Source organism: Phyllobates terribilis, unplaced genomic scaffold, assembly GCF_046119375.1.
Source record: "Phyllobates terribilis strain yellow unplaced genomic scaffold, ASM4611937v1 Scaffold_1__5_contigs__length_1240528914, whole genome shotgun sequence".
Taxonomy (NCBI): domain Eukaryota; kingdom Metazoa; phylum Chordata; class Amphibia; order Anura; family Dendrobatidae; genus Phyllobates; species Phyllobates terribilis.
Window position 1 is genome coordinate 939,739,888 of NW_027362761.1, and position 17,518 is coordinate 939,757,405.

Genomic DNA, 17,518 nt, shown 5'->3' on the forward strand with positions numbered 1-17,518 from the left:
CTACTTTCTGGCCACATTGTTCTTTTTAAGGCCTCTCATAAATAGCCATATTATTACTTCTATCCTCTATCTTGTATGCAATCGTAATATGACATCCATAGACTTCTATGGAATGCTACTGAACCTACAAATGCGCAGAGATTTTTGTTAAATAAAGTCTCTCAACATTTTCTTAATTGTTTCCTGTAACTGCCAAATGCAAAATTTGAAAATTATGCAAGAGTTTTTCTGCAAATACAAACTATGGCTTCTGCACTAAGTATTAAATACTATATCTATTACAGGGATATCTATGGCAGATAAGATATATATATAGTAAGATGGCCACCAGACAGGTCCTCGAGGGGAGATAAATGTCATGGAGGTGTTTAGCCTCGGTGATGTAAGCCCAGAAAATCAGGCTCCGGCATGTACAATGTAAGCCCAGAAAATCAGGCTCCAGCATGTACAATGTAAGCCCAGAAAATCAGGCTCCGGCATGTACAATGTAAGCCCAGAAAATCAGGCTCCAGCATGTACAATGTAAGCCCAGAAAATCAGGCACCGGCATGTACAATGTAAGCCCAGAAAATCAGGCTCCGGCATGTACAATGTAAGCCCAGAAAATCAGGCTCCGGTATGTACAATGTAAGCCCAGAAAATCAGGCTCCAGCATGTACAATGTAAGCCAAGAAAATCAGGCTCCAGCATGTACAATGTAAGCCCAGAAAATCAGGTTCCGGCATGTACAATGTAAGCCCAGAAAATCAGGCTCCGGCATGTACCATGTAAGCCCAGAAAATCAGGCTCCAGCATGTACAATGTAAGCCCAGAAAATCAGGCTCCGGCATGTACAATGTAAGCCCAGAAAATCAGACTCCAGCATGTACAATGTAAGCCCAGAAAATCAGGCTCCAGCATGTACAATGTAAGCCCAGAAAATGTACAGTATAGTGCTGAGAGAGTTAATAGGGTATAGGAAGGGCCGGGTTTAGGAGCAGTCAAAGAGAAGGGTGGGACTGACTGGTCACATATCTCTACCTCTGGGTGTTTCTGCTTATTTGGGCTTGCCATTATACCTAAGGAAAGGCCATTTGTATTCCCTTATGCTGAAAGTTTAGGAATTCTAATAAATTTTCCTGTTTGCACTAAAAAGCTTTGTGCCTGTATGGATCTGGCGAAAACCAAAGAACTAACAAATATACAGTGGTGGCCAAAAGTATTGGCACCCCTGCAATTCTGTCAAATAATACTCAGTTTCTTCCTGAAAATGATTGCAAGCACAAATTCTTTGGTATTATTATCTTCATTTAATTTGTCTTCAATGAAAAAACACAAAAAGAATTGTCCTAAAGCCAAATTGGATATAATTCCACACCAAACCTAAAAAAGGGGGTGGACAAAAGTATTGGCACTGTTTGAAAAATCATGTGATGCTTCTCTAATTCGTGTAATTAACAGCACCTGTAACTTACCTGTGGCACCTAACAGGTGTTGGCAATAACTAAATCACACTTGCAGCCAGTTAACATGGATTAAAGTTGACTCAACCTCCTTCCTGTGTCCTTGTGTGTACCACATTGAGCATGGATAAAAGAAAGAAGACCAAAGAACTGTCTGAGGACATGAGAAACCAAATTGTGAGGAAGCATGAGCAATCTCAAGGCTACAAGTCCATCTCCAAAGACCTGAATGTTCCTGTGTCTTCCGTGCGCAGTGTCATCAAGAAGTTTAAAGCCCATGGCACTGTGGCTAACCTCTCTAGATGTGGACGGAAAAGAAAAATTGACGAGAGATTTCAATGCAAGATTGTGCGGAAGGTGGATAAAGAACCTCAACTAACATCCAAACAAATTCAAGCTGCCCTGCAGTCCGAGGGTACATCAGTGTCAACCCGTACTATCCATCGGCGTCTGAATGAAAAGGGACTGTATGGTAGGATACCCAGGAAGACCCAACTTCTTACCCCGAGACATAAAAAAGCCAGGCTGGAGTTTGCCAAAACTTACCTGAGAAAGCCTAAAATGTTTTGGAAGAATGTTCTCTGGTCAGATGAGACAAAAATAGAGCATTTTGGGAAAAAGCATCAACATAGAGTGTACAGGAAAAAAAAAGAGGCATTCAAAGAAAAGAACACGGTCCCTGCAGTCAAACATGGCGGAGGTTGCCTGATGTTTTGGGGTTGCTTTGCTGCCTCTGACACTGGACTGCTTGACCGTGTAAATGGCATTATGTAGTCTGAAGACTACCAACAAATTTTGCAGCATAAGGTAGGGGCCAGTGAGAGAAAGCTGGGTCTCCCTCAGAGGTCATGGGTCTTCCAGCAGGACAATGACCCAAAACACACTTCCAAAAGCACTATAAAATGGTTTGAGAGAAAGTACTGGAGACTTCTAAGGTGGCCAGCAATGAGTCCAGACCTGAATCCCATAGAACACCTGTGGAGAGATCTCAAAATGGCAGTTTGGAGAAGGCACCCTTCAAATATCAGGGACCTGGAGCCGTTTGCCAAAGAAGAACGGTCTACAATTTCAGCAGAGCATTGTAAGAAACTCATTGATGGTTACCGGAAGCGGTTATTCACAGTTATTTTGGCTAAAGGTTGTGCAACCAAGTATTAGGCTGAGGGTGCCAATACTTTTGTCTGGCCCATTTTTGGAGTTTTGTGTGAAATGATCAATGATTTGATTTTTGCTTCATTCTCTTTTGTGTTTTTTCCTTGCTAGCAAATAAAATGAAGATAATAAGACCAAAGAATTTGTGATTGCAATCATTTTCAGGAAGAAACTGAGTATTATCTGACAGAATTGCAGGGGTGCGAATACTTTTGGCCACCACTGTATATATATATATATATATATATATATATATATATATATATATATATATATATACAGTACAGACCAAAAGTTTGGACACACCTTCTCATTTAAAGATTTTTCTGTATTTTCATGACTATGAAAATTGTACATTCACACTTAAGGCATCAAAACTATGAATTAACACATGTGGAATTATATACTTAACAAAAAAGTGTGAAACAACTGAAAATATGTCTTATATTCTAGGTTCTTCAAAGTAGCCACCTTTTGCTTTGATGACTGCTTTGCACACTCTTGGCATTCTCTTGATGAGCTTCAAGAGGTAGTCACCAGAAATGGTTTTCACTTCACAGGTGGGCCCTGTCAGGTTTAATAAGTGGGATTTCTTGCCTTATAAATGGGGTTGGGACCATCAGTTGTGTTGTGCAGAAGTCAGGTGGATACACAGCTGATAATCTTACTGAACAGACTGTTAGAATTTGTATTGTATAAAAAATCCAGAAAATCACATTGCCTGATTTTTACATAATTAATTTGCATTTTATTGCTTGAAATAAGTATTTGATACAGAAACCTTTGTTTGCAATTACAGAGCTCAGATGTTTCATGTAGTTCTTGACCAAGTTTGCACACACTGCAGTACGAATTTTGGCCCACTCTTCTATACAGATCTTCTCCAGATCTTTCATGTTTCGGGGCTGTCATTGGGCAACATTGAATTTCAGCAACCTTCAAAGATTTTCTATTGGGTTCAGGTCTGGAGACGGGCTAGGCCACTCCAGGACCTTGAAATGCTTCCTACGAAACCACTCCCTAGTTTCCCTGGCTGTGTGATTTGGGTCATTGTCATGATGGAAGACCCAGATCCATCTTCAATGTTCTTACTGATGGAAGGAGGTTGTTGGGCAAAATCTCGTGATACATGACCCCATCCATTCTCTCTTCACTATGGTGCAGTCGTGTCCTTTGCGGAAAAGCACCGCCAAAGTATGATGTTTCCCCCACCACGCTTCACAGTTGGGACAGTGTTCTCGGGGTTGTACTCATCCTTCTTCTTCCTCCAAACACGGGGAGTGGAGCTGATACCAAAAAAGTTCTATTTTGGTCTCATCTGACCACATGACCTTTTCCCATACCTCCTCAGGATCGTCTAGATGGTCATTAGCGAACGTCAAATGGGCTTGGATATATGCTAGTGTGAGCTGTGGGACCTTGTGTGCCCTGCAGGATTTTAATCCAAGACGGTGTAGTGTGTTACTAACGGTAATGTATTAGACTGCAGTCCCAGCTTTCTTCAGGTCATTGACCAAAACCTACCATGTAGATCTCAGAATCATCCTTACCCCACGAGGAAAGATCTTGCATGGATCCCCAGACTGAGGAAGATTGACTGTCATCTTGTGTTTTTTCCATTTACTAATAATTGTGCCAACAGTTGTTACCTTCTCACCAAGCTGCTTGCCTATTGTCTTGTAGCCCATCCCAGGCTTGTGCAGGTCTACAATTTTTTCCCTGATGTCCTTAAACAGCTCTTTGGTCATGGCCATGGTTGAGAGGTTGCATTGTGATTGAGTGTGTGGACAGGTGTCTATTATACAGGTAACAAGTTCAAACAGTTGCAATTAATACAAGTAATGATTGCAGAAGAGGAGGGATTCTTAAAGAAAAACAAACAGGTCTGTGACAGACAGAATTTTTGCTGGTTGTTTGTTATCAAATACTTATTTCACGCAATAAAATGCACTTTAATTATTTAAAAATCATACTTGATTTTCTGGATTTTTTTAGATTCTGTCTCACAGGTGTGTGTACCTACGATAAAAATTACAGACTTCTCCATTCTTTGTAGGTTAGAAAACTTGCAAAATTGGCAGTGTATCAAATATTTATTTTCCCCACTGTAGCTGTAAATATATACATAGATAGATAGATAGATAGATAGATAGATAGATAGATAGATGTTAACACAGATTATGAAGCTTTTGCTAGTATGGATTAAAAGAGTATTCCCATGCTAGACATTTATGGTATACTCATGTAGTAGATGGTGATTTCACCTTTGAGACCCACACTTATCTACAAAGCGTGGTCTCCCTACACTTTCGCACCTGTTGAACACCCTGAGAAAGCTCAGCTGTATTACAAACCCTAATAGACGTGAACGGAGAGAGAGGCACAAGCACAGCCAACTCTCCATTCACAGCTACTGCTTCAATAGGAGGGATTGGGGATGGGTTTTATTCTATAAATGCCTAAAGCAGACAAGCCTCTTTAACATTTTGCATAGTCCAATCCATCCATATATTTCCGGGTGTGTCCCATCTTTAGATTTGGTAGAATCATTAAACTAAAAATAACTAGCCTAGCCCTGAGTATACAATCTAAAGTAATCATTATTCATGCCAAGATCTCTTGAGCTCAACACTTATTGTGAATTGTGAATGCTTAAACTAGTATACCATGCATGTTCATCTTATTATAATTTCTTATTACAAGCCAGCTGAAATTTCTTATCTCATACATTTTTGTTCCTCTGATGGAACCCGGGTGTATCTCAAGAATGGGGCCATGTTACGTTTCAGTGTCAGCAATGAGATGATTAGAATTTCCATATGAATGAATGGAGACAACCACGTGTGTGTACAGCCACCTTTTTACTAACAGTAGAGGGCTACTAGGCCCTAATTTTGAGCTAGATGTGGGCCCAATCAGTGGGATTTGCATATATCTTACATTTATGGCATATTGTGTTAATATGACATAAAAATTCTCGATAATTATACTATTTAGGCTATATTATCAAATGCCTGTAGAGTAGAGTGAAGAAGACCCTCTTTTAGCACAGTTATGTCCTTTAATATTATACCTCCTTGCTGCTCAGCTGACAACATGTCAAAAGCTATGAGAAGAATGTAAAAAATGGTTTCAGGTGCAAGTTGCTAGACATGTTGGACAGATATGTTTTCTGTAAGACGGAGCTGACCCTTGTGTAGTATTTTTCCACTAACATCTCAGCAAATAACAACACAGCAATAGGTTAGGACAGTAAGTGTGCTGCGATGGAATCATTTACAGTCCACAGAAATACGAATCAAAGGAGGCAAAAAAAAACAGGTTGCCAGAGAAGATACAGTAAGAAGTATTATATAGTGCAGACGTAGAGCCGTGGATCATCAGCATACAATGTCTACATGGCCTTGGGCTCTTGGGCTCCATACTTATTGTGGGTTGTGAATGCTTAGACTATTATACTGTGCATTCTCATCTTACTATAATGTCTTATTACAAGCTTGCTGAAATTTCCTACGGGCAGCACGGTGGCTCAGTGGTTAGCACTACAGCCTTGCAGTGCTGGGGTCCTGGATTCAAATCCCACCAAGGACAACATCTGCAAGGCAAGGAGTTTGTATGTTCTCCCCGTGTTTGTGTGTTTTTCTTCCCGGTTCTCCGGTTTCCTCCCACACTTCTAAGGCATGCTGATAGGGAATCTAGATTGTGAGCCCCAATGGGGACAGTTCCAATAATGACTGTAAAATTGTCTGAATTGAAAAGCGCTGCAGAATATGTTGGCGCTATATAAAGAAAAAGATTATTATTATTATTTCCTATCTCATACATTTTTATTCCTTCTCATTGGTGTCCTGCTGGAAGTGTCTACGCAACAGTAGCTACACCGGTGCACATACATCACACTGACTGTCCAGCCCAGGAGGTTCAGCTGCAGTAGACTTTCAGAAGATCTCCTCCCTTGTCAGAACTAATACTATGGGCTAGGTTGTCCACTACTACCTCAAGCTAGCAAGTGACTGATACAAGCCTAATATACCAGGTCTCACAAAATGCCATCTCACCCACCTAAAAAAAGTGATGTATTGCTTGAAACCATTCTGAACACAAGTAACTTATATTAAGTTGATGCTTACTTATTCCAAGAGCTGTGACTAATTTGACAGCGAGGTCTGGAATTTCACATTGTATAAAGAAGGGCTCGAGGATATAGCGTCCAAATGCTAGTGATATCACTGCCGTAGCAGCTGGCCTAAAACCGAAAAATAGAGAGAAAGAATCATTGTAATGTAAAGTATATAATAATTCAAAGCAAGGATTATAAATGCATTACATTCTCTGTGGCAGAACCGACTTCTTGTGCCGGCTTTGTTCTATAGCACATCTTTCTCATTATGCATAGTCGGAAAGTAAAATACATTTATTGTATTGTAGTTTTACAAGCAGATGCACAAAGATATAATTATAATAACCGTTAGTTTCTGTGGAAATGTAGCACTGACCGTGAAGGTAAAGATTATAGGACTATTCATTAAAGTGTATTTTTTCTCAATGCGAAATCAGCCGGATAAGACATGCCATTTCATACAATTTACGTCTGGTGTTTTCACTGTATTGAGCAGGAACTGTTACTGAAACAAATTGCATGGTTTAGAATTTGCCTTTTGGCTTCAATAACAGGCGGAAACTGACAGAAATCTCACTTCCCTTAGGAGAATATAAGGGGAGAGAATGTATGAATTACTGATGTGTATTAGGGCAATTAGTGAGGACAGGATCAGCCATGCAGTGAGTGTTGTAGACAGTCGGAATTCATCCAGTAAGCTGGCTCAGCCTGCTGAGACATGTCTTATACCATCATATGAGTAGATAAATTATAGGTTTAAATCTTACCAAAGTTTGCTTTGCAGGCACATAAATTGTCTTGGCATTGCTAATTCAGCTAAGAGATTGTTTGACCCTTTGAACCGTCCATTTAAATTCATAAGAAATATTGAAATACATAAAGTAATAATGCTGAAATGTTGCACAGTTTTATAGATTCGCTTTTTGCTGTCAAATTTCTTTTAATTCAGGAGAAAAATGTGACTGCAAAAGGCCAAAGGCCACTTATTACTGCAAATCACATTAGCAAACTGTGTCCCACCACTATGGTTTTATCTGAATACTCATCCTCCCCATTAGGTGAATATTAGTATTCTGGAATCTTCCTAGTTCCTTTTCAAACTCTACACAAAGTCCTTCAAAGGGAAGTACAGTTAAGAACATTAATTTGTATATACCCCCATTTAGGGAAACAGGACCCTATGGATGATCCTCATTCTTTTAAAGGGCATGTACAAATGGTGTCTGTCCAGCGAGTAGTGTAGTGGCATCGCCATGAAGAAAGGACATCAGAGCTCTCTGTTGTGCAACAATTCCAAGCATGTAATACGGAGGATACCTTAGACTCCCACCTCACGTTAGCCTGTATATTCCCATCCCAAGTTATCCTGTGTACTCCCATCTCATACTATCCTGTGCCAAGCTAATAATGGTCTACTGGAAGTGTTTTCTACCTTGTTGTCAAGCTTCTTCTAAAAGCCCTAAGTTTGACTTGCTTGTTTTCTGCTTTTTAAACCCTACGTCCATGTCTAAAAAAACCTGCCATCTGAGTTCTTAGACTAAAATCCCTCAGATATGTAATAGATTCTTGTTTTGGATCTGTCCAGTCCTACAATACACAGTCAACTATATTCTTTGAATAGGAACTGTGCAATGCTTTATTCTGCTAGTGGTTGCACTTGATTATTTAATGGAAATCTATTGATAAGATCAAACCAACCAAACAGCACATATCAGCATATAAATCCATTGGTTACTGAAACCTAAATCCATCAACACCTTTATATCTTCTAGCTGTTGCCACATTCCCAACTGACTAGCAATTTCACTCCTTCACAACATATGACATCATAGGTTGTGTCCCGGCATATGATGTGGGCTCTGGCGCTGATCCCGCATCTTTTCCGGCACATGACACATGCCAATAACAGCCACGGGTGGAATCGCGATCTACGTGCAGCTGTAAACATGTTAAATGCCGCTGTCTCGCATTTACAGGAAGAACATCATGAACCCCACCCCAACTATAAAAGCAAGTTAAAAGTAGAGAAGAAATGTTTTTAAAAATATAAAAAAATGAAAAAATATTAATGTTCACCCCCCTTTTTCTCCATTAAAAATAAAACAATAAAAAATACAGTACAGACCAAAAGTTTGGACACACCTTCTTATTTAAAGATTTTTCGGTATTTTCATGACTATGAAAATTGTACATTCACACTGAAGGCATCAAAACTATGAATTAACACATGTGGAATTATATACTTAACAAAAAAGTGTGAAACAACTGAAAATATGTCTTATATTCTAGGTTCTTCAAAGTAGCCACCTTTTGCTTTGATGACTGCATTGCACACTCTTGACATTCTCTTGATGAGCTTCAAGAGGTAGTCACCGGAAATGGTCTTCCAACAATCTTGAAGGAGCTCCCACAGATGCTCAGCACTTGTTGGCCCTTTTGCCTTCACTCTGCGGTCCAGCTCACCCCAAACCATCTCGATTGGGTTCAGGTCTGGTGACTGTGGAGGCCAGGTCATCTGGCGTAGCACCCCATCACTCTTCCTCTTGGTCAAATAGCCCTTACACAGCCTGGAGGTGTCTTTGGGGTTATTGTCCTGTTGAAAAATAAATGATGGTTCAATTAAACGCAAACTGGATGGAATAGCATGCCGCTGCATGATGCTGTGGTAGCCATGCTGGTTCAGTATACCTTGAATTTTGAATAAATCCCCAACAGTGTCACCAGCAAAGCGCCCCCACACCATCACACCTCCTCCGCCATGCTTCATGGTGGGAACCAGGCATGTAGAGTCCATCCGTTCACTTTTTCTACGTCACACAAAGACAAGGTGGTTGGAACCAAAGATCTCAAATTTGGGCTCATCAGACCACAGCACAGATTTCCACTGGTCTAATGTCCATTCCTTGAGTTCTTTAGCCCAATCAAGTCTCTTCTGCTTGTTGCCTGTGCTTAGCAGTGGTTTCCTAGCAGCTATTTTGCCATGAAGGCCTGCTGCACAAAGTCTCCTCTTAACAGTTGTTGAAGAGATGCGTCTGCTGCTAGAACTCTGTGTGGCATTGACCTGGTCTCTAATCTGAGCTGCTGTTAACCTGCGATTTCTGAGGCTGGTGACTCGCATAAACTTATCCTCAGAAGCAAAGGTGACTCTTGGTCTTCCTTTCCTGGGGCGGTCCTCAAGTGAGCCAGTTTTTTTTGTAGCGCTTGATGGTTTCTGCAAATGCACTTGGAGACTCTTTCAAAGTTTTCACAATTTTTCAGGCCGACTGACCTTCATTTCTTTAAGTAATGATAGCCACTCATTTTTCTTTACTTAGCTGCTTTTTACTTGCCGTAATACAAATTCTAAAAGTCTATTCAGTAGAATTAACAGCTGTGTATCCACCAGACATCTGCACAACACAACTGATGGTCCCAACCCCATTTATAAGGCAAGAAATCCCACTTATTAAACCTGACAGGGCACACCTATGAAGTGAAAACCATTTCCGGTGACTACCTCTTGAACAACATCAAGAGAATGCCAAGAGTGTGCAATGCAGTCATCAAAGCAAAGGGTGGCTACTTTGAAGAACCTTGAATATAAAACATATTTTCAGTTGTTTCACACTTTTTTGTTAAGTATATAATTCCACATGTTTTAATTCATAGTTTTGATGCCTTCAGTGTGAATGTACAATTTTCATAGTCATGAAAATACCGAAAAATCTTTAAATGAGAAGGTGTGTCCAAACTTTTGGTCTGTACTGTATATATATTTGATATCGCTGCATTAAGAATTGCCCGATCTATCAAAATATAAACTAAATTAATCCAATCGGTAAACAGCGTAATGAAAAAAAAGATCAAAACGTCAGAATTATTTTTTTTAGGTCGCTGCAGCATTGTAATACAATGCAATACATTTGAAGTGACTTTGAGGGGCCATTATGACAGAAAATACCCAAAAGTGACACCATTCTAAAAACTACACCCCCAAGATGCTCAAAACCAATTTCAAGAAGTTTATTAACCCTTCAGGTGCTTCACAGGAATTTTTGAAACGTGGAAGAAAAAAATGAAAATTTAACTTTTTTCACAAAAATGTTACTTTAGACCTCAATTTTTTTATTTTTGCAAGGGTAACAGGAAAAAATGGACCCTAAAATTTGTTGTGCAATTTTTCCTGAGTACGCCAATACTCCATATGTAGGGGAAAACCACTGTTTGGGCGCATGGCAGGGCTTAGAAAGGAAGGATCACCATTTGACTTTTAGAATGTAAAAAGTCCCCTGATGTACCTAAGCAGTGGAAACCCCCCAAAAGTGGGAAATTATGGAAATTAGACCCCTCAGGGAACTTATATAGATATGTGGTGAGCACCTTGAGCCCCCAGGTGCTTCACAGAAGTTTATAACATTGAGTCGTAAAAATACAATTTTCACATTTTTCAGACAAGACTGTTTTTCAGCCCCTAATTTTGTATTTTCATAAGGGTAACAGGAGAAATTGCACCATACCATTTGTTATGCAATTTCTCCTGAGTAAGCTGATACCCTATATGTGGGAAAAAATCACTGTTTGGGCGCACGGCAGGGTTCGGAAAGGAAGGAGCGCCATTTGACTTTTTGAATGTAAAATTTGCTGGAATAATTAGCGGATGCCATGTTGCATTTGGAGAGCCCCTGATGTGCCTAAACAGTGGAAACCCCCCACAATTGACACCATTTTGGAAACTAGACCCCTCAGGGAACTTATCTAGATGTGTGTTGAGCACCCTGAACCCCCAGGTGCTGCATAGAAGTTTATAACATGGAGCCGTGAAAATAAAAAAATCAAACTTTTACCACAAAAATGATTTTGTAGCCCCAAATTTTAATTTTCACAAGGGTAAGAGGAGAAAACAGACCCCAAAAACTGTTGTGCAATTTCTCCTGAGTACGCCAATACCCCATATGTGGGGAAAATACATTGCTTGGGTGCACGGCAGGGTTCAGAAGGGAAAGAGCACTGTGTGATTTTTTGAACGCAAAATTGTCTGGAATCAAGAACGGACGCCATGTCGCGTTTGGAGAGCCCCTGATGCACATAAATAGTGGAAACCACCCACAAGTGACCCCATTTTGGAAACTAGATCCCTCAAGGATTTTATCAAAGGGGTATAGTGAACATTTTGAACCCAGAGGTATGACACAAAATTTGATAACATTAGGTCATTATATTGAATAAGCTGTCATTAGTCTTGAGCGCAAGTGTCGCTACTTGAGTTTGCATCGGGTACTTGGGTACGCACCATGTATCGCGGGTGCTCAAGTGACATGCTCAAGTTCCCGCTCCGCATGTTTCATGGTTCTTAGACACCCCAAAAAAACATACGGGCATCACTCGTGCAAGGCAGGCAATCTCCGCAAGTTTTTTGGCCGCTATGCATATGGGGCGGAGACTCAAGAATGTCACTCGAGCACCCGCTATACTCGGTGCATACCTGTGCACCCGATGCAAACTCAAGTAGCGAGCACTTGTGCTCAACACTAGTCGCCATATCGTCATCATTTTTTTTCTTTACTTTTGAAAAAGTCCCTAACCCTAGCACAACTCTAACCCTAGAATTTATTTTTTACGCCATTTTTCGTGCGGTATAAGTGATTACATTACTTTATTTTTTGGGTTGGTGCGATTACAGCTATGTCAGATTCATATCGGGTTTTTATGATTGACCGCTGTCATACACTAAAAGACGCTTTATACACTAAAAGATGACATATTTTGAGAGCTATAATTTTTCCATGTTTCGGCCGACAGAGTCATGTGACGGTTTGTTTTTTGCGTGACAAGTTAATGTTTTTATTGGTACCATTTTCGGGCACGTGACATTTTTTGATCGCTTTCTATTTACATTTTTGGGAGGCAGAATAAAAAAAACGAACAATTTAGGAATTGTTTTTATGTTTTTTTTTAATGCCGATGTTCATGTTGTAAAATTGATAAGGCAGCTTTATTCTTTGGGTCAGTACGTTTACAGCGGTACCACATTTATATCTTTTTATGTTTTGTCGCTTTTACATAATAAAAATTATTTTATAGAAAAAATATTTTTTTTTGTAATGCTTTATTCTGAGAGCTATAACTTTTTAATTTTTTGGCTGATGAAGCTGCATGGTGGCTTGTTTTTTTCAGGACAAGATGACGTTTTTAGCGGTCCAATTTTTATTTACATTCGTCTTTCTGATCGCGTTTTATTCTATTTTTTGTTCGGCCGTATGATGAATAAGCATAATTTTTTGCTTCGTTTTTTATTTATTGTTTTTTACCGTGTTCAAAAAAGGGGTTAACTAGTGGGACAGTTTTATAGGTCAGGTATTTTTAGACAGAGTGATACCAAATATGTGTACTTTTATTGGTTTTGTTGTTTTTTTTTCATAATAATATTTATTTATGGGCACAGTATATTTTTATTTTTTTGGGATTAATTTTTTCATTTTTTTTTATATTTTTTTTCACTTTCTCATACTTTTTTTTACTTTTACTATGCTATACAGCCTGTCAGCTTCACAGGCAGAAGTTACTTTGATCGCGCACGCGCATGATCAAAGTAACTTCCTGCTGCATGGTGACCCGGATCTCATCATGGCGACATTGGGTCACCATGACAACTACCGGGACCCGGCACAGTAAGCACGGGACGCCAGAGAGGAGGTAAGTAGGTCGCGCTTACCTCCCCTTGCTCCCGGAATGCTACGATTGACTTTGATCACAACATTTCGGGGGTTAATGCACCGGGAGCAATGCAGGACAATTCCTTGCACATAGCACGGGGTATCAGCTGTAAAAATCAGCTGACACCCAGCGGAGATCGCCCCACACAGCTTGTACGTTCCTGTCCAAATAGGTCCAGGGCACAAGGACGTACTATTACCGCAAATGTCGGAAAGGTGTTAAATAAAAAAGAACCTATACATATTCAGTATCTGCGATTTCATAATGACCTGAAAAATCATAATGGCAGATCAGATTTAGCATTTAGTGAACATGGCAAAAAAAAACAAAGAAAGTTTGTGGAATTGCACTTTTTATGCAATTTTACCTCACTTGGATTTTTTTTCTAGTTTTCCAGTACAATATATGAAAAAAGTACAACTTGTCCTGCAAAAAAACAAGCCCTCACATGGCCATATTGACAGAAAAATAAAAAATTTATGGCTCTGGGGAGAAGGGGAGAAAAAATCAAAAACGCAAAAAAAAACCTGAAAATCCCAAGGTCGTGAAGGGGTTAATTCATATGCAAATAGTTTGTTAAGTGTTCAGGGCATGATAGAGTACCTAAGAAGTCTATACCTCTCTAGGCTGCCTAGCACTAGTCTTTTTAGCTTGATTGATAGCTCAGTATCTGATTTCTTTGACTGGCGCATGATTTCACACAGACAGTTAGCTATCAACAAAGCTAAAGAGGCTGGTGCTGAACAGGAAAAATACCTAGGGAGGCAGAGAATCGTTAGGTGCTCTCATAACCTGGGCACTTAACTCTTTATTTTATATTAGTTAAACTGCTAATTACTTGGGAATACAGCAACACATAGAAGATATAAAGATATAAAGATATAGATGGATTCACATATCAAAGACCAGCATGTACGTACAAGCAGTGTGAGGGAGTTGATCTTATTCACAGTTTCCCTTAAGACTGGGCAAATGCATTAAAAAAATGTCATCCAAACCAATTTTGGCAGAGCAAGCCAAGCATCTAATGAGTATGTGAGTTTACCAACTCTACCCGTTGCCTGCTGAAAGATCAAAATGCCCGATCCTCTTCTCAGAAGAGATACAGCACTGGAAGCCATGACCAGTTTTTATTAACAGAAACTTATTCCCCTTGTCTTATACAAAACACAGGCATGTTAAAGTGTCATCTACAAGTTGTGTCTTTAGAAGCACACAGCTCTACAGTCTATTTACTTCCTTGCTGCTGGGGTTTGGGTAATCCTCCTTCACTGACAATTCCCATCAATATCCTTCTGCTCAGCTTATGCTACTGTGACACATTAACCCCTTTACAACCCAAGGTGGCTTGCACATTAATGACCAGGCCAATTTTTACAATTTTGACCACTGTCAATTTATGAGGTAATTACTCTGGAATGCTTCAACGGATCCCGCTGATTCTGAGATTGTTTTTTCGTGACATATTGTACTTCATGATTGTGGTAAAATTTCTTCGATATCACTTGCGTTTATTTGTGAAAAAAATGGAAATTTGGCAAAAATTGTAAAAATTTTGCAATTTTCAAAATTTGAATTTTTATGCCCTCAAATCAGAGAGATACAGTACAGACCAAAAGTTTGGACACACCTACTCATTTAAAGATTTTTCTGTATTTTCATGACTTTGAAAATTGTACATTCACACTGAAGGCATCAAAACTATGAATTAACACATGTGGAATTATATACTTAACAAAAAAGTGTGAAACAACTGAAAATATGTCTTATATTCTAAGTTCTTCAAAGTAGCCACATTTTGCTTTGATGACTGGTTTGCACACTCTTGGCATTCTCTTGATGATCTTCAAGAGGTAGTCACCGGAAATGGTTTTAATTTCACAGGTGTGCCCTGTCAGGTTTAATAAGTAGGATTTCTTGCCTTATAAATGGGGTTGCGACCATCAGTTGTGTTGTGCAGAAGTCAGGTGGATACACAGCTGATAGTCCTACTGAATAGACTGTTAGCTGCTTTTTTCTTGCCATAAAACAAATTCTAAGTAAAGAAAAATGAGTGGCCATCATTACTTAAAGAAATGAAGGTCAGTCAGTCCGAAAAATTGGGCAAACTTTGAAAGTGTCCCCAAGTGCAGTTGCAAAAAACATCAAGCGCTGTTATGATCTGCTACAAGCACTAAGGAAAGACAGGAGATCTGTCCCTACAATAGAACTAAGCTTGATCCCTACGATGTAACGGGGAACCTGATCCTGCGATCAGACCCGCTAAAGTCCTCAGCTAGTCTGTACGAAGACCTATAGATGTGAGGGAGGGATCCCTACAAGAACTAGGGACTCGGAGTAAGATGGACACCTCCTAGCAGAAATTGTAGCAGAAAAGGAAAAACAAACAACATAGAATATAGAGGTCAAGAGACCTAGCTAAACTGATGGAGTAAGGTAACAAAGCACCTGGCTAGCTTAAGAGTAGAAATACAATGAAGTCCAGCAAGGCCAGTAGGGCGGAGCAGGATTAAATAGGCAAAAAAGGTCATGTGACCAGCAAACTAGAAAAAAACTAACAGGAGAGTTCTAACAAGCGCTACAAGGAAACTGGCTCACATGAGTACCGCCCCAGGAAAGGAAGACCAAGAGTCACCTCTGCTTCTGAGGATAAGTTTATCTGAGTCACCAGCCTCAGAAATTGCAGGTTAACAGCAGCTCAAATTAGAGACCAGGTCAATGCCACACAGAGTTCTAGCAGCAGACACATCTCTTCAACAACTGTTAAGAGGAGACTTTGTGCAGCAGGCCTTCATGGTAAAATAGCTGCTAGGAAACCACTGATAAGGACAGGCAACAAACAGAAGAGATTTGTTTGGGCTTAAAAACACAAGGAATGGACATTAGACCAGTGGAAATCTGTGCTTTGGTCTGATGATTCCAAATTTGAGATCTTTGGTTCCAACCACCGTGTCTTTGTGCGACGCAGAAAAGGTGAACGGATGGACTCTACATGCCTGGTTCCCACCGTGAAGCATGGAGGAGGAGGTGAGATGGTGTGGGGGTGCTTTGCTGATGACACTGATGGGGATTTTTTCAAAATTGAAGGCATACTGAACCAGCTTGGCTACCAAAGCATCTTGCAGTGGCATGCTATTCCATCCAGTTTGCGTTTAGTTGAACCATCATTTATTTTTCAACAGGACAATGACCCCAAACACACCTCCAGGCTGTGTAAGGGCTATTTGACCAAGAACGAGAGTGATGGGGTGCTACGCCAGATGACCTAGCCTCTACAGTCACCAGACCTGAACCCAATCGAGATGGATTGGGGTGAGCTGGACCGCAGAGTGAAGGCAAAAGGGCCAACAAGTGCTAAGCATCTCTGGGAACTCCTTCAAGATTGTTGGAAGACCATTTCCGGTGACTACCTCTTGAAGCTCATCAAGAGGATGCCAAGAGTGTGCAAAGCAGTCATCAAAGCAAAAGGTGGCTACTTTGAAGAACCTAGAATATAAGACATATTTTCAGATTTTTCACACTTTTTTGTTAAGTATATAATTCCACATGTGTAAATTCATAGTTTTGATGCCTTGAGTGTGAATGTACAATTTTCAAAGTCATGAAAATACAAAAAAAACTTTAAATGAGAAGGTGTGTCCAAACTTTTGGTCTGTACTGTATGTCACACAAAATAGTTGATAAATAACATTTCCAACATGTCTACTTTACATCAGCACAATTTTGGCACCAACCTTTTTTTTTTATTGGGGAGCTATAAGGGTTAAAAGTTGACCAGCAATTTCTCATTTTTGCAACAAAATTTACAAACCATTTTTTTAGGGACCACATCATATTTAAAGTCACTTTGAGGGGTCTTTATGACAGAAAATACCCAAAAGTGACACCATTCTAAAACTTCACCCCTGAAGGTGCTCAAAACCACATTCAAGAACTTTATTAACCCTTCAGGTGTGTAATGCACACGCCCGGGCTGAGTGGCGTGTGCATGTGTATGTAGTGATTCCACTGTGCCATGAACCGGAGTGCCTGGAGGGGCGTAACTAAGTATCTGCCCGATCTGACCAAGGTCGCACGACGGCATACGACGCCAGTGCACCAGGGAGGAACC

The 17,518-nt window shown here is 40.0% G+C and overlaps 1 protein-coding gene across 1 annotated transcript in view; it reads right to left on the reverse strand.

The window, feature by feature from the left end:
- The window catches only part of SLC7A11 (solute carrier family 7 member 11), a 314,366-nt gene that overhangs the window by 247,910 nt on the left and 48,938 nt on the right, over nt 1-17,518 (reverse strand). Inside the window, exon 3 of the mRNA XM_073641718.1 lies at nt 6,725-6,840. Within this exon, the coding sequence (XP_073497819.1) occupies nt 6,725-6,840 (116 nt within the window). The remainder of the gene's footprint in view (nt 1-6,724; nt 6,841-17,518) is intronic.